Source organism: Diorhabda sublineata, chromosome 6 (genome assembly GCF_026230105.1).
Source record: "Diorhabda sublineata isolate icDioSubl1.1 chromosome 6, icDioSubl1.1, whole genome shotgun sequence".
Classification (NCBI taxonomy): Eukaryota; Metazoa; Arthropoda; class Insecta; order Coleoptera; family Chrysomelidae; genus Diorhabda; species Diorhabda sublineata.
The window spans coordinates 12,377,053-12,399,122 of NC_079479.1; the positions used below are offsets into that span (position 1 = coordinate 12,377,053).

General features: G+C 30.2%; 4 protein-coding genes across 6 annotated transcripts in view; 2 read left to right on the forward strand and 2 right to left on the reverse strand.

Moving 5' to 3' along the window:
- Positions 1–10,389, reverse strand: part of LOC130446046 (hypoxia-inducible factor 1-alpha-like) — a 39,422-nt gene extending 29,033 nt beyond the window's left edge. The window contains exon 1 of one of the 2 annotated variants that reach the window (XM_056782053.1): positions 10,187–10,389. In XM_056782053.1, the coding sequence (XP_056638031.1) occupies positions 10,187–10,224 (38 nt within the window). In that variant the 5' untranslated portion in view covers positions 10,225–10,389. Of the gene's footprint in view, positions 1–4,233; positions 4,534–10,186 lie in introns of those variants that run through there. The other variant, XM_056782052.1, reaches the window with a different exon arrangement.
- A 126-nt stretch (positions 10,390–10,515) lies between these two features.
- On the forward strand, positions 10,516–17,972 carry LOC130446050 (integrin alpha-PS1-like). 2 transcript variants are annotated; one of them, XM_056782058.1, is made up of 4 exons: positions 10,516–11,791; positions 12,135–13,818; positions 16,203–16,593; positions 16,681–17,972. In XM_056782058.1, the coding sequence occupies exons 1-4, from the start codon at positions 11,004–11,006 to the stop codon at positions 17,055–17,057; spliced, it is 3,240 nt and encodes a 1,079-aa protein (XP_056638036.1). In that variant the 5' UTR covers positions 10,516–11,003; the 3' UTR covers positions 17,058–17,972. The 2 variants fall into 2 exon arrangements, with proteins under 2 accessions (XP_056638036.1, XP_056638035.1); XM_056782057.1 differs by having other exon boundaries at positions 16,203–17,972.
- Positions 17,973–20,070: 2,098 nt separating this feature from the next.
- On the reverse strand, positions 20,071–20,956 carry LOC130444905 (MIP18 family protein galla-1). Its single transcript, XM_056780269.1, has 4 exons — positions 20,769–20,956; positions 20,632–20,711; positions 20,393–20,576; positions 20,071–20,336 (listed from the first exon to the last, which is right to left on the reverse strand). Exons 1-4 carry the CDS (start codon positions 20,872–20,874, stop codon positions 20,236–20,238), a joined length of 471 nt encoding a protein of 156 aa, XP_056636247.1. The 5' UTR covers positions 20,875–20,956; the 3' UTR covers positions 20,071–20,235.
- A 58-nt stretch (positions 20,957–21,014) lies between these two features.
- LOC130444906 (ARL14 effector protein) lies at positions 21,015–21,811 on the forward strand. The gene has a single exon (XM_056780270.1). It carries the CDS (start codon positions 21,165–21,167, stop codon positions 21,630–21,632), a length of 468 nt encoding a protein of 155 aa, XP_056636248.1. The 5' UTR covers positions 21,015–21,164; the 3' UTR covers positions 21,633–21,811.
- Positions 21,812–22,070: the final 259 nt, after the last annotated feature.

A 22,070-nucleotide genomic window follows, 5' to 3' on the forward strand; every position in this document is an offset into this window, starting at 1 on the left:
CTATTAAATGCTATTTTATTGAGTCTAACATCGTTGATTTGTTTGTCAACAGATTAAGGAATTTACATTAATTTACAATTCTAATGAGAATTACGCAAATCTCGTTGCAGTTCATATAACAAATACTCTAAAAATGACCGTGTCACGATTCTCTAATGTCTTATAATAATATGAGAACTAATTTAAAACCTATCATTAATATTTAGTTATTTATACGTCAATAGTATTTTGCAATTATTTATAATGGTAACTTATGAAAGAAACCCAAAGGTTCGTCATAGAATTTTATTATATTTCAAAATAATAGTAGTAAAAGTTATTGTTGCAATTCTAGGGAAAAATCTAGTTATTTTTGATTTAGTAACAAACCTGTCAATTAGGTTCCGAAAACAAGACAGCAGCTTGTGATCCACCGACCACTTTTTTTGTTTACTTAACTTAGTTATTTCCATTTTTAAACCGATCACAAAATATTGCATAAAATTGGAGGTTAGGAATTTTTACTAATGTAATTTTTTGTACGCCACAGATCTAATTTTCAGGAAGCGACCATTGTAGCGGTAACTTCCTGTATAAAACTGTTTTGGTTATTTTTATTATGAACGTAATCAACAACAAATTATATTGTGCATAATTCACACAACTCGTAAATATATTTTTTACTGTTACGATGGATTTTGTTATTTTTTTTTTTGGAAAAGTATGTTGATCTTCTATAAAACGGGGTCAATTCTATAAATATTTTTCGGTGTTTCGTTTGCGTTGTATCTATGTAGAAAAAATCTGGTTATAATCATGTACCGGTTTCGTCGGTACGTTTTATAAATGTAATACGAATCGATTTGAAATTCCGTTTTTACTATATAAATTATTTGAAAATAAGATAATTCAGAGGTGAAAAAATAAAATATATTTCAAAAGGAATATTAAATTGTTAATTGACTTCCAAGAAGAAATAGATACAAGTTCCCTTCGTTAAAAAGGAAAGTAAGATCTTTTGTTTTTATAAAAGAGGAAGCAACTTTGCTCTTACAAGCAACATAATTCTGCAACCAATTATACCACGTCTGGCAAATTTCGAATAATGATTGCCTCCTTTAGACCAAGACTTAACTTCAAAAGAAAATAAACCAAACATTCAATTTGTTTAAATTAAAATAGTACAACAAAAAGCCAAATTAAACTGTGCTAAATAACTTAAATTCCTGGAACCCAGTATGTCACCAACAAGTACATACAAAACTACAAAAGAGGTATGAAATATAATATGTAAATATTTCTACTCAAAGATAATATGGCAAAATATCTTATAAAGAAAATTATTTACAAAAAGAAGTTGGTGGGTTTATATCGCATAATGTTTATAACAACGAAAGTAACGGAAGCTGTGAGCAGTGAAAACGTTACAATGTTTACCATCCGTATTTCTAGTAAAGTTTTTTCCTATTTCACGGTAGGTATTTTAAATTGTTGATTATGTATATACCGTATCGTTCATTATAATTTGAAATTTAATTTAAACTGATTATTTATCTAGATAATCGATTTGATTTTACTTGCTGTTATAAATAATCGTTAGTTTGCCTTGAAGATATGATCAAATATTTATCAAAAGATTAATTGAAACTGTAAAAATACAATGACTATCAATATTAACAATGTTTTTTTTTTAAATTATAGTCTAAACACCAAAAAAATCCGCAAATTTAAAAATAGATCTTAATTCAATGCGACCCAAAGATTTGTTGCGTTTCCTTTTCTTGCTGTCGCGCTTGGAATCCTCAGTGTTTACAGCTAATCTATTAATACCACTCCTCTTAGATATTATGTAATGTGGGGCTGCTCTAACTGCCAGATGTCTTCATATTTTATTTTCAGACCATCCCAGGTGTGATGCTCTGGAGTTTCGTAGTCTCCCACACTTCGAGAAAATGTGAATAGAGCTTTCGTCCTCTACGTAATAGAATCTTTACGTTGCTCTATCTACTAAACCTGACAGGTGTCAATTGAAGGGGGAATGTTTCGAATTTAGACTTAGTATTTGTCTTCCTCGCTCAAAAAGAGTTATTGATTTGCTTGTTGAGGAATTTAATACAATACAAAGATTCACGTAAATTAATAAAAACGAAATACAACATTTTAAGTGGGAGAAAAAAATAAAAAAAAAAGTCAATTTCCAGGCCTTTCTATCGAAAAATTCCAAATATTAGCGAATCCCGACGTATACAAATAAAAAATTAACAATACGTGGCAACGTGGATATTAATTTTAACCGTTAAACTGATGTCAGTCAAAATAAAAAAAATATTACAAAATAAATTATGTACTTTCTATTTATTGAAATCATGTGATTCGAAATGCTGTGGTCTTGTGACGGTAACGTGCTCGTTAACGACGAATTTAATAGAAACTCGCCGCTCCCCATTTTTGAAATATACCAAGGTAGCCAAAAGTAATGACACAACAACATTTTAATAATTTTCAATAGTTATTATACATTTTAGGTATAAAAAAAATGGAAAGACTGTAATTAGATTCAACATCGATATTATTGTAACCGGTTTAACAAACAACAAACGAAGAAGAGATAATAGATAGATATCAAAATGATTGACTAGACATAAAAATTGCAAGGATTTATTTTTTTACAATAATTTATTTATGAAAGACTAATTGTTATTATAGAACGTTTTAATTTCACGGGTCAGCAAAAATGGATCAAAACATTCGAAAAGGATATTAAAAAAGTAATGCAAATATCACGGAGAAATTATTAAATGAAAATTAGTATTAAATATACAGTGTGGACATAAATGTTGAGGATATCGATTAAATATGAAAACATTCGGGTATTGACGATATCACGGGATCAAATTTGATCCGGACTTGTCAAATTGTATAGAATAATAAGTAAGAGATCACGTCAAAGAGTAAGAAAACAAAAAACACACACACACAAGGGATGGGTATATATAATATTAGTTTATATATTTTTTGAAAAACCGACAGTGAAATTCTATTCATATTTCTAATAATTAGTAGATATCCATAGTCGTTCGAATACAGTGAATGGAGTAGAAAAAAGTTTCTCAAAAAAATTGCACCCTTTTTGTTTTATTTCAATCTATATTTGCCAAATTTTTTTTTTTTTGAAAATAATTAAAAGTTTTTTATATAGTCAAAATACTCGAATTCAACTCGCTTCTTATAACAAATATTTTCAATCCATAATATCGAACAGAAATACAAATTTTTATTTGGTAATTATAGCGATAATTCATAAGAAGATTCGACAAATATTTAATCAATTGAATATACAGTGAGTATCTAGAGTAACAAATTACAATTACAAAGTCCACAAAAACAACAGATAATTCGAAATTAGATATTTCTATTCTTCTAATTTATATTATGAAAAAATACTTGCGAGAAAAAGGAAAAAAGTTATTATGTGAATAATGAAATAACAAAGAAACTAGAGAGTTGGAAAGATAATCAAGAAGAAATTGAAACATGACAGATTTTAAATTGGAATAGTGAACTTTGAAATAACCAAAATTTGCTCGTCGATTGTAATTGATAAATTGTTTATTATTCGCAGAATAATTGTTATGTAATTCGTACGTCGCGTATTTTCCATTCTCGCATAGATTTATAAATGGGGCAGCGGCCTTGTAAACGTTGAGTTTAACATCCATTCAATATATCATTTAGGATGATTCGATATAACAAGAGACAGAACGTCACTAATTAACATTTATATTTATGCTGTTTTGTTTCAACGAACCGACGCGACAGGAAGTGTCTCTTTTTGTTGAGCGGATTCTTTTTTTTTTTTCAAAGACAAACACCACAACCTCAACAATAAATAAATAATGACAAATTTTTTGAAATAATATACTACTTCAAAACTTGTTGATTCCGGGTAGTTCCTTTGCTGTTTCCTTTTGTCTTTTTGAAACCATCTGTTGCTACTTCTTCTTCACACGCAGAAGAATGAAGGTTTTAATTTGAAAAGATGCAATAACCAAATACTGATAAATTGGAAAGAGATGACGTAATTTTCAGATCACATACGATGACCAACAAACTAATAATCCAATATCACTCAAAGGCGTTACAACATCCAATCATGGAATGATTGGAAATAAGATTTCGGCACGCGAATATACACGACGTCCTAGTTCAAAATGTAGAGGATTATATAGATATTTATGTTTATATACAACTTACATGAAATCTTCAATATCACCAACTTCGACAAATCGACAAACGTTGTAAACGCCGTTTTGATAATAATCGAAACAACGACCGTAATCGTAATGGTTGTCATTTTGACACGGCACACCTAATTTCGCCAATAATCCCGTTGGTCGAATTTTCGAACCGAACGAATTGTGAGAATCAATCGAAATATTCGTACAATTTTTATTGAAAATCGGCGAATTTTGCGACACGTGAAACATTTAGTCGAATATTGTCGAATCTCACTTTACAATTAAATGATTTCGTTACTCTTTACACCTGGCAACTAAGATGTATTTTTGTATGTACAAATTTTTATCTAATCTGATACTCATAAGAGAAATGACAGACTTGAAAGCGCGAATAATATGTAGTATTTTTTTATAATTCAAATCATTGATACAATGTATAATATCTCGAAATTTTCCGGTATCTATCGAAAATTATCTACTGACAGTTATTAACAAGTAGTTATCGAAATGAAAGATTTTCTTTAGCAACATACGTGGGTTGTCTACAAATTAAAGTTTCCCAAGAAGCTGCGGACGCTAGGGATGCTATTAGGCAGTATTCGGACTGTATGTTGATTCCCAGCCTACAAAATTTATTTTTGGTAGTCGTCCATTTCATTCTCACTATTTCCAACTGTCATGTGGATGAAAAAAAGTGTAAGAGTGAGCAAAATGTACGCAAAGATGGACGTACAACGTTGCGAAAGAGGAAGAGTGACAGTTCGGGATCTCAGTGAAATGTCAGCATTCACAACATGGATATGCCAAGATTTGTACAATGTGGGTCTGGAAAATGCTTCCAGATGACAAGAAACGGCTAGTAAGAGCTGAAAAAACAGGTTTTAACCATCTTCTTGGCATAAAGAATATGTATTATTCAATACTTGTTTTTCATTGTAAAAATTCGTTGGGCAAGCCTCGTACATGTTGAAATAATAATTCCAATTATTTAAAAAAAATACAATAAAAAGCGGTAGCAAGGTTTTCTATTTAATTTCATATCAATCATATCATTTTTTCATTCATTCTTGTATATATTTAAAAAATAAAAAATATTATTTTGAATCGTAGAAGACTATACTAAGAATAATTTTATAAAAACGGTTTTTTACAAAGTTTATTTCGTTTGCGGGAATCTGTGGATTTGAACCGGGCATTATTCATACTAAAAGTGATAGTACTTCGAAGACAAACATAAAAGGAGATTGCGGTTTTTAAATTCATAAAATTTTCTGTCTTCAGCGTCTAGATTTAATTCCGCGAATGTTTTACGACTTTTTTTTAATTCCGAAAACAATCGTTTTAACTAAACATTCTCTAGTACACTTACTATAAAATTTAATCAATGGCGAATTTCATTGATTGAAGTCTAAACCTCGAAACTTTCCAGACACGTAACTCAGTTGGAGATATTATCAAGTAAATATGATTTGGTGAAATTATTAAATGACATTATCGTAGTTTTTGGTCATTGATAGTGCAAAGAGTCTGCGTACACAAAGTCTATTTCCTTTTTCATTTGTCTTGACGTATTGCCTTTCAAAAAGAAACATTTAAATGCAATTCGATACTCAATTTTTTCCATTTCCAACACAAAATAAAATAATAAAATTTAACTAAAACGTCGACCTTAGAATTATTAGTCATAAGTGCTTTTTAGATTTGCTAGACGTACAAGAAAAGATTTCTAGTTTAAAGAATAAAAAAATATCAACAATTATGTATTTAAATATTGGTTATATCGACAATCTTTCATAAGTTATCAGTTATTCATATGTAAATCGAATATCGATTTTGTATAAACATTTAAACTTTGTCTTTCTCCAATAAACCATTTTGATAATTTCATTTAAAAAAGTATCGAAAATTATCTTTAGATATAATCTCTATTACGTTTACCGAAAAACAATTTATCAGGAGCAAGACTATAAAATTATTTAATAGTTGGTATAACTGTTGATGTAAAATAATTCTAAAATACGTTTAAGTTAATTTAATTACTGAGAACTCATATTTATATTTAAGCTTAAAAGAGTGCGTAATTCCTATAATGGTTGTTGTAAAAATGAATAACGGTACCAAAAAAATTAAAACTGACATGGTTCTACGAGATTATTCCACTATCCAACTAATAAAAGGATAAACAAAAAAATCGTTTTTTCGATTCGAAACAGGTTTTATATTTGTAACGTAAAATTTTTTTCGTGTCTAAGCTGTTTGTCTGGTATAAATATCGGATGGGTTACATATCTCGGAACTGATACTTTTTAATTTAATTTAACGTTTTTCCAAAAATAAATAAAACGTAAGCTCAACGTGTTGAATCAACTATGAAATATTCAATTTTTTTACGACAATCTGTTAATATTCGATTCATATTTTTTTTAATAGTCAACTTTCAAGGTTTCGCAAATAATAATATTTATATACCTCAACTTAAAAGGGAAACCCTATATATATATACAACGGATAATGGAAATTACCCCAAGGCAACAATAAAAAGCCACTTATTCTGTGGTATTATGATAGAGCTTACACGGTCTTGACTTTAATAGCTTAAGCCATCAAATTCTAAACTCCAACAATATCCCGAAATAAAATCCTTCACGAGACTATGTTGATAATCCGAGGATATCGCAAAATACTCCGAAAGTTCTAGTCATAAATTCGAGAATAATTGGAATGCTTCCACGCCAACGAGCAATTTCATTATCCTTGACCCCTTCCATAATGCTCAACACGAAATAAAATAAATGACATGGAAAATATACAGACCAGCAAATAAAAAATAAACATCCAATTGTGGGAATTTATAATTAAAATAAATAGTAATTATAATGGATGGGAATAAACTGTCATATAGCAGGGGATGTGTCATAGAAACTAGACTCAAACGTCTCGACGGAAGGATTCTTACCGGCCATTACGGAAAAAAGCTTGACGAGAGTGGGAAAACTTGAAAGTTCTAATCTCAATCGGTCAATACAAATTCAACATCATTTTCCCACTAATTCAATCCTTTTAAATCCCTATGATACACCCTGTTTACTTTTATTACTTTCCCGTGAATTTTTAACCAAAAACAACACTTTAATGACCTTTATAATTGTCAAACATGGCGCCGTGTGATTTTTTCCTACTTTCCAAAATAAAATAATAACTTGAAGGTGTTTCAAATACTGGAAGGAGCACTTGCACAACGAGGACCATTTTGACCCTTACAAACTCCTGGACAATATTGTATTGCTATTATCTGCTATCGACTCAATATGTTTTGAGTATGAAGACTGTCAACGTCAATTAGAATTTGGAAAAGACATGTTGAAGACCCTATATACATCAAAACCATCATTACTGGTCACGTGACCACAAAATGGCCCTCAAAAAATGAGCCACAGCCGAAAAACTCGCATCAAAGTCGGTCAAAAATCAAGGTGATGCTTATCGTTTCAAAATTTGTATAAAAATACATTTTTGATCACTCCGGGTCAAATTTGAACACATGGTAAAATAAAGTATGAACTTTTTATAAAAAGATAACGTTTTATCTATTTATGTTAATGTATCTGTTTGTTTTGTTGTAACAGAATTTTGAAGCTCAAGAGGAACAATAATAAATTCTTCGGCTAATTCTGGCGGCATCTAACAACAAAACGTAACGACGCATGCTACGCACACATGTTGCTTCAATGGAAATGTACTCGCAACAATTTTATGTATTATTAACTAGCTTGTAAATGAAAATATTTTATTGTTTAATTTTTATCAGTGAAATGAACAAATGACTGTCGTCGGTGAAGGGAACGATTTCAACTGCTATCATTTATTTTAAAAGTAGGTTAACTAATGAGTATAATTATTGTTTTCTAAGAAGGCGGCTACGATAATCATATCCAAATTACATTTTAATATACTTTTCTTCATTAATGAAAAATACATTTTTAATGTTTGTAAAACGACATTTTTAATAATTTTGAATAATTTATATTTGTGTCTAAAAATAAATATATACTTGATCAATTTATAGCCAAAAATATTTATCTAAGCTAAACCATAAACAGTGGAATTTTATCAATTTGGAAAATTACTAGAATAATCAAAAAATTGTTCCAAAAGTAGTTAAAATAGATCGGAATTTATAAAATTTTTATAACAAATATTCTAGGAACATCCTGATCCTTATTTTAGTTCCAAGTAATTTTATCCATACAAAATATCCAAATTAAGATCCTTCAACTATTTATTCTAATCTGATGTTATTTTGTCTACAATAATTGACATTGACTTCTTCACAATAATAATTAATTTCCTCCAGCTTTGTCAAATTGGAGATGCACTTCCAAGCAAACATATGATGTCCTGTTTGTCTAAATAAAACAATTTACTTTATCAGTTCTACTGTGTCCTCATGAGATGCCTCATAAATAACGAACAAATGACTGAAGAATCAGATCCTCAAAATCACGCCAATAATCCAAAAGATTCATAGCAATATCTCAAAAATCGTTTGAGAAACGTTCAGAAATAACATTAAACTAGTGGTCAATCTTAAGACAATAGGTATAGCAGAGTAAGTAAACCATAGAGACAGCAGACTCTGCTAATGTACTGTCCATTCCATCAAAAGGCTTAGGTACCTCGAAGTAGTAGTGGGAAGTGGGGCGAAACCCCAGCAAAATTGCCCCCTTTGGAAGGTATCTACATATTTTGGAAGGAGAATAATGAGATGCGGAGTCTTCCATAAAATATCCTCTAGGCATAGTGGCTGAAGAGCAAAACAATTCTACAATTTTAAGTTTCCTCAAATCCCATCTTACTGTTTATTCTCCTTATCAATTGGGAGTGCATTTCCAAACAAACACTGTTTGAGTAAACCAGTTTGCTTTATCAGTTCTGTTTTTCTTTCAATCACTTCTTTCCAATTTTCCTATGTCTATTGATACTCTTCCAATATATTCAAACAGTATTCTAATTCCTTTTAAATATAAATAAATAGCTTCTTGTCTACTATTTACCTCTTACGACTTTTAGATATTTGAAAGTTCTCTTTAATGAAGTACCAAACTCTCAATCTCTATCAACACTATTCATTATTTAATATCAAGCTTTAAAAGAAATTAGCGATAAGCTGCTAATATGATATTAAAGATTACGTATATAGAGTTGTTTCAAGTTATTAAGTAATGTTTAAAAAATTTATAAAGTGTATAAAAAATATCCAAAAACGAAATAAGTCTTTTCATAGTTATGTATGTATAAGATTTTCCATCAATTTTCTTTTACAGACGTACTGCCGAATTTATATAAAAATTGTTTTAAAAACAATTGAAAAATTCAATTGAATAGTTCAATGAACTCTTCTATTCGATAGTTGAGTGTTTTTAGTACAATATTACTTCAAGCACTATTTAATAAAGTATAAAATATAAAAAAATGTTCCAATGATCTAGTTTTATAAGAGATATACACCAGTGTATAAACCATATGGTAAAATTCTCTCTTTCAATTCCTAAAATATCGAAAAATATTTTCGAAAGTTGATGGAGATCAAAAATAACTTTCCAAATATATTAAATTACATTATACATAATCTGAATTAAATTTTTGTATCTATGATGTGCTTACGTATTACTTTTGAAACGCATACTTTCATCACCTACATTATTTGAAATAATCTGAATATTTTAAATTAGGGATTAAATTGTTATTAAAATTGAAAATAACGGTGTGATAATAAATCGAATCAATCATGTTTTTAATAATATGTAAGTATTAGAAAATCTGTTCATTATTATAGGAAGTTTTGATTGAATTAAACAAATTAACGTGCCTTCACTATTAACTTAATTATAAGGACGGACCATTTATAACCGTAAATGAAATTTCATAACAGCCCTTAATTAGGCATGTGAAAATAACAATGCACTAACCTTCGCTTTTCCTTCGGGGGTTTCGATTTTCTATCCATTATAACAATATGGTGTATTTCTTAGTCACTGCTAAGGAAATGCACTATGAAAAAAATGTATCAAACTAGTACAAACAATTTTATATTCACTTGTGAAATCAATGTACCTAAAGGTAACATGAATAGACACACACTCAAGTTCGTTTGATCACTGTCTGTCATAAATGTCATTGAAATGAAACTGATCGGATCTACTGATATATCCGCAAAAAGCTGCGTTAGTGTGATGATTGGACCATAGAGTTAACGTAAAATGTCAAACAATTTCGTTGTCATCATTTATTTGGAAATGTTCAAAATACTATTTTAATATATAATAATATCCGGATAAGACGTAATTACACATCAAAATAGTTTTATTGATTTTTGATAAAAGAATAAATTTCAAATTAAAAAATTTCGGAATACACAATGCACTTCAGATCATAGAAGAACAGCGCACTTTTTTACTCGAACTGACAGTGATATTTCATAGAGAAGCGCACTTTTTTACTCGAATTGAGGAGTGACATTTCATAGAGGAAAAGTACAATTTTTTACTTGATTTGACAGTAACATTTCATAGAGGTAGAGCGCACTTTTTTACTTGAACTGACAGTGACATTTCTTGGGAGTAGATTGAAAAACGTTGTTTTCTCAAGATCTCGAGTACGAGATCATGAATGTTTTTCAGTTTATTTTTTAATTTAGATTTTGTATGTAATATGGATGTGCATTACCACCTGTGACTTTAATTTGTTAATATTTCATTATTCGTGAATTGAAAAAAAAAATCGAAAATGTTTATTACACGAGGAACTTTAATTTTAACTTTAATTTTCTGCAGTGAATATATTTCGTGTTTTAATTTTGAAGATAGGGATCCGCTAGTTAAAAAAGCTCCCGAAGACCAAAAAGGTTCTTACTTTGGTTTCAGCGTTGCCCAACACAGCACCCTAAATTTACCGAGCAACCAGTCGGATAATGAATTTTGGATACTTGTAGGAGCACCCCTCGGAAAAAATTTGCAACCATACACGAATCAATCCGGAGCTTTATTCAAGTGTCCAATTTCTAATTATGACGATGACTGCATTCAAGTAGAAACAGATGGTAAAAGATTTGCCGATTTCGATTACGACGATACAGAAACAGATTCCTCAGTTTTAAAACCTCACGAAGCTAATGAAATTAAAGAAGGGCAATGGTTAGGAGTCACCGTCAAATCGCAAAAACCCGGTGGTATTGTAATAGTTTGTGCACACAGATATATAAAAAGTGAAAATTTAGAAGAATTTCATTATGGTCAAGGTCTCTGCTACCTTTTAGATAAAGATCTGAATACCTATGAGAGTTTGTTATTATGTAAAGGTAGACCTATGGAAAAACTCCATCAGCAGTTTGGATTTTGCCAAGTAGGTACTAGTGCATCATTTGTTGGGGATGAGTTTGCTTTGTTAGGTGCTCCCGGTCCTTATACTTGGAGAGGTACTGTCTTTGGACAGATTGTTGTTGGAGAATACCTCAATAGAGACAAGACTACATATCACGGGCCGTTTGGAGACATTGATATAATTGATAAATACAGGTAAATGTGTAATTGTTTGAAAGTAGGTCAAGTCGATATATACATTTTTGTAAACAAAAAAAGTAAAATTGGAAACTTAATTTGTTTATAAAGAATTTGACTCTTGCTTACTATAGCAAAAATTGCTTTGTTGTCTTTTTCTTAAGTGGGGTTGAATAAATTCATTTTAAAATTGAAAATAATAAGAAAATAGAAATATTGGTAGAGTTGATTGTTTTTGAAAGGGGGGTTGTGGGGATAATGTACCATTCTTTACGTTATAAGGAAAATTCAAGATATGATCTTAGAAGTAAATAATTATGGTATGAGACGTCAAAATTGTTGAAATACAATTTTTTTACAGTTATTTGGGCATGAGCGTCGGCGGAGGGCATTTTTTCAGCAAAACTGAATATACTTACATAGCCGGAGCACCTAGGTCTAAAATGGTCGGACAGGTGTATTTTTTCAAAAAATACAGTCTCAACGAAGATTTGAATATATCATTAATATTAACAGGCGAACAATTCGCGGCTAGTTATGGTTACGAAATACTCGCGGTCGATGTTAACAACGACGGTTACGACGATTTATTAGTAGGCGCCCCCTTTTATTATAGCAGTGAAGAAAAAGGTGGAGCAGTATATATTTATTACAATATAAGAAATTGTGTTGACGACAACCACTGTCATTATGATAACGTATTGTATGGAAAATTAGAATCTAGATTCGGATTCGCGATGACCTCGTTGGGTGACATAAATAAAGACGGTTACAAAGACGTCGCCATAGGAGCCCCTTACGAGAACGATTACGGAGCCGTTTATATATATTTGGGTTCAGCTAATGGTTTAAGTAACGAACCTTCACAAATAATTAGAGAAAAAAATATAAGAGCACTGGGATATTCTTTGAGCGGCGGTCTCGATATGGATAATAACGGTTATCCCGATTTATTAGTGGGAGCGTTCGAATCCGACAGGGTACTTTTATTTAAAGCCAGACCAATTATAGATATCAAAATAACAGTGGAAAGCACGGAATTATTGAATATAAATGCTTCGAAAAAAGGTTGCCACAACATACCCGACAATAACCATACGTGTTTCTCGTTTAAAACTTGTTTTAAGGTTATAGGAGATATTAAAAAAGACGCCAAGTTCGACGTAATTTACAATATAGCTGAAGAAAAGAAAATCGTCAATAGAATTTGGTTCGTCGATGAATTACATCATGATAAACGATCACCGTATAAATCGGCAGTTGTACCGGTTAGCGGATATTCAAAATTATACTGTCAAGAAGAAACGGTCAATTTAAAAGACGGCGTAAGCGATATATTGACACCTATCGAATTTAGAGTGAATTATACTTTAGAAAATAACACCTACCACACGCCGATCTTGAATAAAACTTCCGTTAAAATAATTAGGGCTAGTTTTCAAAAAGAATGCGGCTCCGACGATATTTGCGAAAGTAATTTGACGTTAACGGCGAGTACCGATTTGGATTTGGACGAAACCGGAGCTTATAAAGTGCAAATCATAAACGAAGATTTCGTTTTGGAAGTAAACGTTTCTAATAGCGGCGAATCCGCATACGAAGCCAAACTTTTCGTCGTACATCCCAAAACTATAAGTTACGTAACGTTGAAAAACGACCGTAACGTATCGGACGGCATCAAATGTTTGTTTAATAACGAAACCTTGGTAATTTGTAATATAGGCAATCCCTTACAAAAAAATACGAAAATTAACCTCAAATTGCGTTTCGAAATATCGAGGGATATCAAAGATCCGAAATTGCAATTAAATATGTTCGTCAATTCTACGTCCAAGGAATTATCTAAACATACGTCAGAGACGTTGGTTGCGGTTTTAATGAAAATAGCAAAGTTCCAGATAACTGGCAAGGCGTCCTCGAATTTGTTTTATGGTGGAAAAGTGATTGGAGAATCGGCGGTTAAATATTTGGATGATATCGGCGCTAAAGTTATTCACAAATACCAAATTGATAATAACGGACAATGGGATTTGGCAGATGTAAAGGTAACATTTCTTTTTTTTGTACTCATATAAGCTCTAATTTCCAAAAAATAAAAACTGCAAATTTATATCATTTTATATCATATCAAGTACCTTCCATTTTGTCAATAACTTTCCGATTACTTTTTATCGCCCCCTGTAGAATATGTTTAAAAAAAATGTTTTACTTCTGTTTTGATATTTTTTTTTTCATGATTTGTACTTTGAAATCACGAAAATCTTTGTTTTGATACTGATCGATTTCGATTTTAATAAATAGGGTGCTTACTGGAAAAAGTTTTTACATTGAAATTCCTATTTTTAATTAAAAAAATATCCGTTACTGTATAATATTTGAATAAATACGGTTTTATCATTGAAAATACATTAATTTTTTTTAAAAATATTCTAATCTGTTTTCAAAAGGTATTATTTTCTTTCAACAAAGAAATTATTGAGAATATGATATGTATAAAAAAACTGGGTCGTAGTTTCCGAAAAGGGCTTTCTTAATGTATTATTATCTGCTTTTTATTTACATATTTTCTTTATCTTTCTAAATATAAAGAGATACTGTCTGTAGACGATAATTTAGGGTATATTGTGTGTTCCGGTGGTGATATCTAAATGCGATATACTCGAAACAACAAGATATTGTGAAAATTTTAACCAAACTAGAAAAAAAATCATTTTTAGAACCGGCACGTGTCGTTTATTAATTGAGGGAATCGATTGTGCTACACAATTAATTAAAAAATGTGACTTGATACCTATTATTGATAAATTAAAGTAAAGTAGTTTAAAAATACCGAATCATTCCTTTCAAACTCATTCTATAAAATTTTTCTGTTCAAAAATACAGGTGATTTTAATAACTCCAAAAAAATTACTAGATGGTAAAGAAAAAGTACATCACTCAATAAGTCGTGTGATTGACATACAGATGGCGCTGTAACTGTCAAATCCATATGACATTTATGAAGTACCAACTTTCAAAAGACTTTGTGTCAAATGTCAGACGTTTCGATTTCACAAGTCGATGGTTAAATTGATCGAATTATACTTCGAATTGTTTCCTAATCCAATCTAAAGTCCAAAACTGGCTGTTCAAATTGTTGAAACTGATGCCTATTTTGAGGCAAATGACAAATCCTTCTACAAATGATTGTATTGCTGTTATAGGAGATTTCATCGATTAATAATCACACGACTTATTGGGTGTTATCTAAAGAACACATTGAAAAGTGATAACGAGTTATGAATGTTTTTGAAAGGTATCAACAATAAAAATATAATTTTTTTAACTAAAAATCGTGTAGGCCAATGGACATTCTGTATGTTTTTATTTAAAAATTTTTGTGAAAAAATGTCGCGTGCAAACAAAAATAAAGTGATCTAGAAATGAGAGAAATATTGATAAATCGCCAAAAAATTTAACACTGGAAAATTTGTTTTTGTCGGTCGAGTTTAAAACGATGCTTAACGTACAATATCGGATTTTTTTATCTGAACACATAGTATGTTTTCAAGTGAATCATTCTCTTATTTTATTATAAAAATAATGAAATCACGAATTTACTTGAATTCGTGCTCTTAAGATTTAAAACAGATACGACGTAAATTGATGAATCATTTTAACTGAAATTTGTTAAAATAAAATCGCAACATAATTTAAAGTTTGATTATTTAACATGCAACGATTAAAATATATACTGACTGATAAAAATTCGAAGTAATTAGAATCGTTATATATATAAAAAGAAAAGTTCGTACCAGGGCAGGATTAAGCTAGCGGCTTGGGGGGGCTATAGCCCCGGGCCCCAGGTCCAAGAGGGACCCATCATTTGGAAATCATTCTGTATTTTTTCATGTGTTGATACCACAAATCTAACGTATTGATACTATTTTATGAATTTTTCCGGGTTTCCGAATTCCTTAAGGGGGCCCCTTCATTATTTTAGCCCCGGGCCTTATAAATCTTAATACGGCCCTGGTTTGTACACTCAGGAATGTAAATAATTTTTTAGCAGCACTTTTAAATTATTCGTGATAAAAATAATGTAATTAAACGTTAATTACGACCTTGTTAATCATATATTTGTTTAATAAACGGTTTAAGGATGATGTCTGCGTGTTGTATTAGATAATTTTTTATTTTAATAACTGAAATATCATGGAAGACGTACTTTCAATATATTTGACAGTTTAATTTCTATTTTAAATGTATCAAACTGGACTTACTAATTCAAAATGTCGACTTACCTGTAATAAAAGAAAACAATTAGAACTTTTCAGTATAGTACAGGTAAAATAGGATTAGACCAGAAATTAAATTGGGCGCTACTGAATAAGCCTCTAAAAATATTGAAATTTTTCTTTCGTTCGTTTATTTATTCTTTTTTTTTTAGGTTTTCATAAAATGGCCTTTACAAGTATCGCCAGGTCCGGATTATCCAGATAGACCCGGTAAATGGCTTCTGTATCTCGAAAATAATGCGAAATTGTACGGAGTCGACGGTTTCTGCGCTCCGCTAGGAACCGCAAGACCCAACGAATTACAACTAAATACCTCAAAATTCGAACCGGACGAACCGGAAAATTTAATGCTACCCAGCGATTTCGAACAAATACTTAATATGAGCAAATCACATTCTCGAAGCAAAAGAAGTACGAACTATATTGTCCCGTACGAAGTGACTGAAAAAGGTGGGAAAAGAAGAAAAATCGTGATTATGGATTGCTTTTCCGGAAGTGCAAAATGCATCGACATATTATGTACGATAAGAAAACTTAACAAAGGTATTGAAATAAATTCAATTTACTTCGTATCCACACACACACACACACACACACACACACACATCTTTATTTTATATCGTTCTCTAGGTAACCAGGCTGAAATAGACATCCAATCCCGTATCTGGAATTCGACCCTAGTTGAAGATTACAGCAATTTGGATTGGGTCGTGATAAAATCGACGGCAACGGTATTAATCGAAGATGGGTCTTTCAACATTAGCTCCGATACTATTTCCGAATATTCAGCAGAAACGATCGCGTATCCGGCAATAGTTTCGGCGGATACAGAATTGAATTGGTTGATAATAGGCGGTGCCGTATTCGTAGGATTGCTACTTCTCATTCTACTCATATTCGTTTTATATAAATGCGGTTTCTTCAAAAGGAAACGTATCAGTGACGATCCTACGTTATCGGGAAATTTACAAAAAAAAAGCGAAGCCGATCATTTACTTACAGAATAAAAAAAACGTCGTGTCGCCATTGACATAAGTTATTTAAGAAGTTTTAAAAGTAAATGTGCCCGAAATACATGTCATTTTCACCTAAATTGTTCTAATAAAACATTTTAACAAATACATCGAAAAATATGACTGAAAATATCTACCGAAAACACTGTCCTATCATATTAAATAATTAGATTAGTAAATATTAAGACGGGGGCGGCTTTAAGGGGATATTAAAATATTTTTATCAATTTAATTTTTGATTGTAATGGAAATTGAAAATTATTTTGGAATTATTAATTAACTTATTAGTGCCATTGGACGCTAAAATATTTATTTGCTTTTTGAATGTTTAGATTTAAAAAAATGTTTAAATTAGTGATTGATTTGTGCCTTTCACTCCAAGTAGACTCTAAGATTTACTCTTTTTAACTCGGATTTTTAATTAGAATTATTATTGAAACACCCTGTAACGTTAAATCAAATGATGACTGGAACGTGATTTATAAAATCTTTTTCTAGAACAACATCCGGAACGATATGATCGTATTCGATACAAACGGAAATATTGAAAAACTTTGTACTTATTTCTAGTGAAATATTTATGTAAACCCGTTATTAGCTGTACTTAACAATGACTCAGGATTAATGGGAAATTCATTAGTAAAACTTAATTTTGAGTTGTTTCATAATATATTGGTAAATGATTTAACATAAAAGTAACTACATAATACATTATATTTGGAATTAATTTGAAATTTCTGACAAGTTAAATCCATGATTATTCCAACTTCAAAATTCAAGTTTTGCCAAAAAAATTTTGAAACATCTTATAAAAGGACTCGATTATGTTTTTATAGCCTCAAATTATCATACACTGGGTATATTCTTTGTGCTTCGCCATTTATTTTAATAATAATATATAAATACATATATATTTAGTATTTATTATAAATATTTCCTATTTATTTATCAGTATAAACAAAATTGAAATCTACTTCATTTTAAAATAAAAAAATTTTTGTCTCTTTTGGCAGTTATATTTTTTAATTATGAAACAAGTTTGTAATTTATGAAATTACGTGCAGCTTAATATGTAAAGTAATTTTAGGCAGCTAATGTGAAATTTCAAAAATTTTATTGAGTAGATTTCATTTTTACTGTCACTTCATACATCGTTCTGCCATTCCAAAATACTGGATGATCTGTAGTTTTGATCTCTCACAATCACACCATTTTTTATATGATCAACAAAAAAAATTTAAAAATCATTCATAGAATAATGAATCATATATTTGTGGTAATTTTTGTGGTCCCCTCGTTTTTTTTACAGTAGTAACTAGAAAAATCCATTAACGGGCTTAAAACAATAACAAATTTAGAATATGATGTAGGGTGAATTTTCTTTGTTTTTATCTTTATAACATCTGAAATATCACCTATTTTTAAATACAAATTTGAAAATATCAAATTTCGAAATCATTAGTTAGGTTCAAATTAAACTGATTTTAAAAAACTATAACAAAATTTCATTTGTAAAAAATTAAGTTTCTCATATTAGTTTTCTGGGTATAAAGTTTGTTCAATGTTTTGTGTTACATAATTTTTCTCAATAAATTTAAAACCGGATGATTTTTCGATTTCCTATGGCAAAAGAAACAAATAGACCATGATAGTAGAGAATTACAAAATTGTTATGTATAATATTTTCCACTATAACTTATTCTGACAGAGATAAAAACAATTACTTTCATACTATCTAAATGCTTCAACTTCTGCTCTAAAGAGTTGACTGGTTTCATTTTCTTTGGATCTCCTCAGAATAGTGTACATTGTACCCCATTGTTATTAAAATTTTTAAATCATAACTAGGGAACATCTGGTATAAATAAATATAGTTTATTTATCCTGGTTTTTTCCTTGTGTGGAAAACATTTGCTGTTAAATCTGATATTGAGCATGAAATGGAAATATTTTTCTGTTCATGTTTAATTGTAATTGAAATAAAAATATTCAATTTTCTAAAATGTTTTCAAATTAACAGATTTAATGCGAATGTATTCCAGGAATGTTGAGATGAATACAGCCTATGCATTTGCTATATTCACACTATGTCGTTTGAATCAAAAGTTTTTAGCTTTAAGTATGCTGAACGGTGCGAAAAATTTACTAGCATTTATTGTGAAAATTTAATTTTCAACATCTTAATATGCAAGTAAATATTTTTAATATATATTTTTTTATAATAAAAATGTTGGCTATTATTTTTGTACTCCTATACATATATATATATATTTAAAAATAAAATAGATTTTCTCTTAGCAGTTTCAAATTTTCTTCCCAAAGTATCCTATAAAAGTTCACTACGCTTATTTAATGTTTGTAATGCCACATTTTGTCCTAAGAGTCTCCAAGCTATGCAAAATTCATGTTTTTTGCCATAATTTGAAAAATTTTTGACAATATTTTCGCATACGCAAAGTTTTAAAATTAGGACTTTTTCAAATTCTATCTATCCAAATCTTTCTACATATCTGTGCTGTATCTTGTCTGTATCCTAAATTTCTAACCCACCAATGGGCCCAGAACCCATCCTTGGAGTGGCCAAAAGTGCTGTTATCACATATCTCAACAACCTTCTCGCAAGATGGATGGAGACGCCTGGTATGAGACGAGCATATAGACAGACCCTGCTTGTCTCTCATTAAACAACTGCTCCTGCCAGCTCCAGACGTCACCTTTACACCATGGGCATCACGGACGTTCCGGAGTGCCGCTGGTGCATGGAGGAGGACGAAACTGCAGACCATGTTATCTGTGAGTGCCTTAAACACCTTGGCACACCCTAACGACATCAAAGGGTTCAAGCCAAAGCGCTCGAAAAGCTTCTCAAAGGACATCTGACTTTGGTCAAATGGGGCACGACGAGCCTACCTGAAGGCCTACAAACTATGAACTAGATAGACATTGAATTGATAATAATAAATACAAATGATGGGAGCTCAGATTTAGAAAGTAACAAAACAAAAAATAAGATTTTTTGTGGTTTTTATTTCAGTTATATGAAATTTGTTAATAGATAATAAAGAATAATAAACATTTATTTGTTTTCACTGATGAATATAGTTGACGACTTATTAATTACTGTCTTAAAGATTCAGCATTTATGTACATTTTCATATATATTTTTAAAAATCTAGCAGTCTTCTTCTAGAATACAATTTTCTACCATTTCCTTCAAATTAGGATTTTCCATTGCAGCAGCAATTCTTTCTTTGTCATTTATTTGTTTATTAACTACAATAAATAAACATTATCCATTCGCAAATAGAACAAGTTTTAAATGAGATTACTTTCATGTTCTGTTGTATGTGCCCCACTTTTAATATAAATATCCAATTTAATAGGATCCGGAATAGATCTTTCAACTTTAACCCTGATACACAGACCTATTAATGTGGCAAGAGAGCAATGTGGGATTGTAGGATTAAACTCAATTCGTACTACATTTAGATTGCTTACAACCGATTTTTTAACCTAAAATGATCAACAGAATGTGTATTTTAACTTCTAGCAACGCTTATGATTTTACCGTTATCCCTTCTTCGTATACGACTTCGAGTTGTTCTAAAGTGTTGGGTTTTTCCGGATCTTTTATTGTACGTATCAAATCTTAAAAACAAAAACACCTGAATAATTCGTCGAAAATTTTATTTTTCTATTATTTACCGTAAATGGAATCTTTAAGTTCGGCGGCATCTTTATTATTATTTGATTCTTTAGATTTTTCTGAATTTCCTTTATCATTAGATATTTTCTTGAAAAAACTTAACATGATCCCCGTTCGTAATAAAATTTAAATCACAAGTTCACTTTATAGTTGAGGTTATATTTTGATTCTCAAATCATTAAAACCACAAAACTATAACAGTTCAGACATTCGTACCGAACAGTGCTAAATAAAAGAACGTACTATACAAGCAAAAATGTTACACATAACCTGTGGTATTGTATTCCAAATAAATAAAGTGAAATGAAATAAAATTTGTGTTATAACTAAACAAAAGAAAAAAAAACGTAAAAACATGCTGTAAATATCTCAAATTCATAATTTAATATTTGGAAATGAGTTCCGAAAGTAGTGAAGACGAATACAATCCGAGCGTTTCTAGAGAAAATAGAACTGCAAGAAAATCAGTTTCTCAACCGGCTTCACAAACGTACGTAACTAGAAGACAAGCAGCCAGAAATGCTAATAAATTATTAAAAGCCAATTCTGATTTGTTTATGGCAAATTTCAATCCGGAAACCAGCACTAGAGAAAAAAGAAAATTAAACAGAAAAATCAATCCGCCCAGTAACGTACGCAGACCATCGGGAGCTTTATACGATGAAAATGGTATACACATACAGACAGGAGTGGATTTGTGCGACTGTCTGAATGAAGATTGCGCGGGGTGTTTCTTCGAATGTTCCAAATGCGGATCACAAAAATGTGGTACTGACTGTAGAGTACATAGAAAATATATGGTAGAACAAGTTGAATATCATGGGTACGATCACATTATCAAGAATCCTTTTATAAAACATTAGATAATAGCAAAACGCATTTGCAGATTATGTTCTAAATTATACTGGAGCCTAATTTAATAGTATTTGAAATTCTTTTTATATGATACTTTATTGATTATTATTGATCATGTACACTCGTAATTTTTCATTATTAAAGATTATTATTTTCTAATTTAAATCAATAAAAATTTAATTAATAAGTTGTTTTATTCATGCAAAATATTCATTTAAAGTTCTAGATGATATTGCTTTAAACGAATCATTTTTTTTTTGTTAAATGAACCCTAATACTGTGATTTCTCATTCTCATAAGTTTATTCTATAATATACAAAAAAATAAATTTAGAGTCGTATTAACATAGTACTTAGTGAGGTCCTAGAAATACTAAAAAGCAGTGAATCGCCTAATACAATTAAAAAACATAAATCCTTAATAAGACATAAAACTATATTAAATAG

What these genes read in the sequence shown, in the direction of transcription:
- LOC130444905 (XM_056780269.1), bottom strand. Translation starts at nt 20,874, where the DNA reads ATGTTAAGTTTTTTCAAGAAAATATCTAATGATAAAGGAAATTCAGAA. An exon ending in ACTTAAAGATTCCATTTACG is followed by an intron (nt 20,712 to 20,768) that starts GTAAATAATAGA and finishes TTTGTTTTTAAG; the next exon opens with ATTTGATACGTACAATAAAA. An exon ending in ACATACAACAGAACATGAAA is followed by an intron (nt 20,337 to 20,392) that starts GTAATCTCATTT and finishes TATTTATTGTAG; the next exon opens with TTAATAAACAAATAAATGAC.
- LOC130446050 (XM_056782057.1), top strand. Translation starts at nt 11,004, where the DNA reads ATGTTTATTACACGAGGAACTTTAATTTTAACTTTAATTTTCTGCAGT. An exon ending in GATATAATTGATAAATACAG is followed by an intron (nt 11,792 to 12,134) that starts GTAAATGTGTAA and finishes ATTTTTTTACAG; the next exon opens with TTATTTGGGCATGAGCGTCG. An exon ending in GGGATTTGGCAGATGTAAAG is followed by an intron (nt 13,819 to 16,202) that starts GTAACATTTCTT and finishes TTTTTTTTTTAG; the next exon opens with GTTTTCATAAAATGGCCTTT.
- LOC130444906 (XM_056780270.1), top strand. Translation starts at nt 21,165, where the DNA reads ATGAGTTCCGAAAGTAGTGAAGACGAATACAATCCGAGCGTTTCTAGA.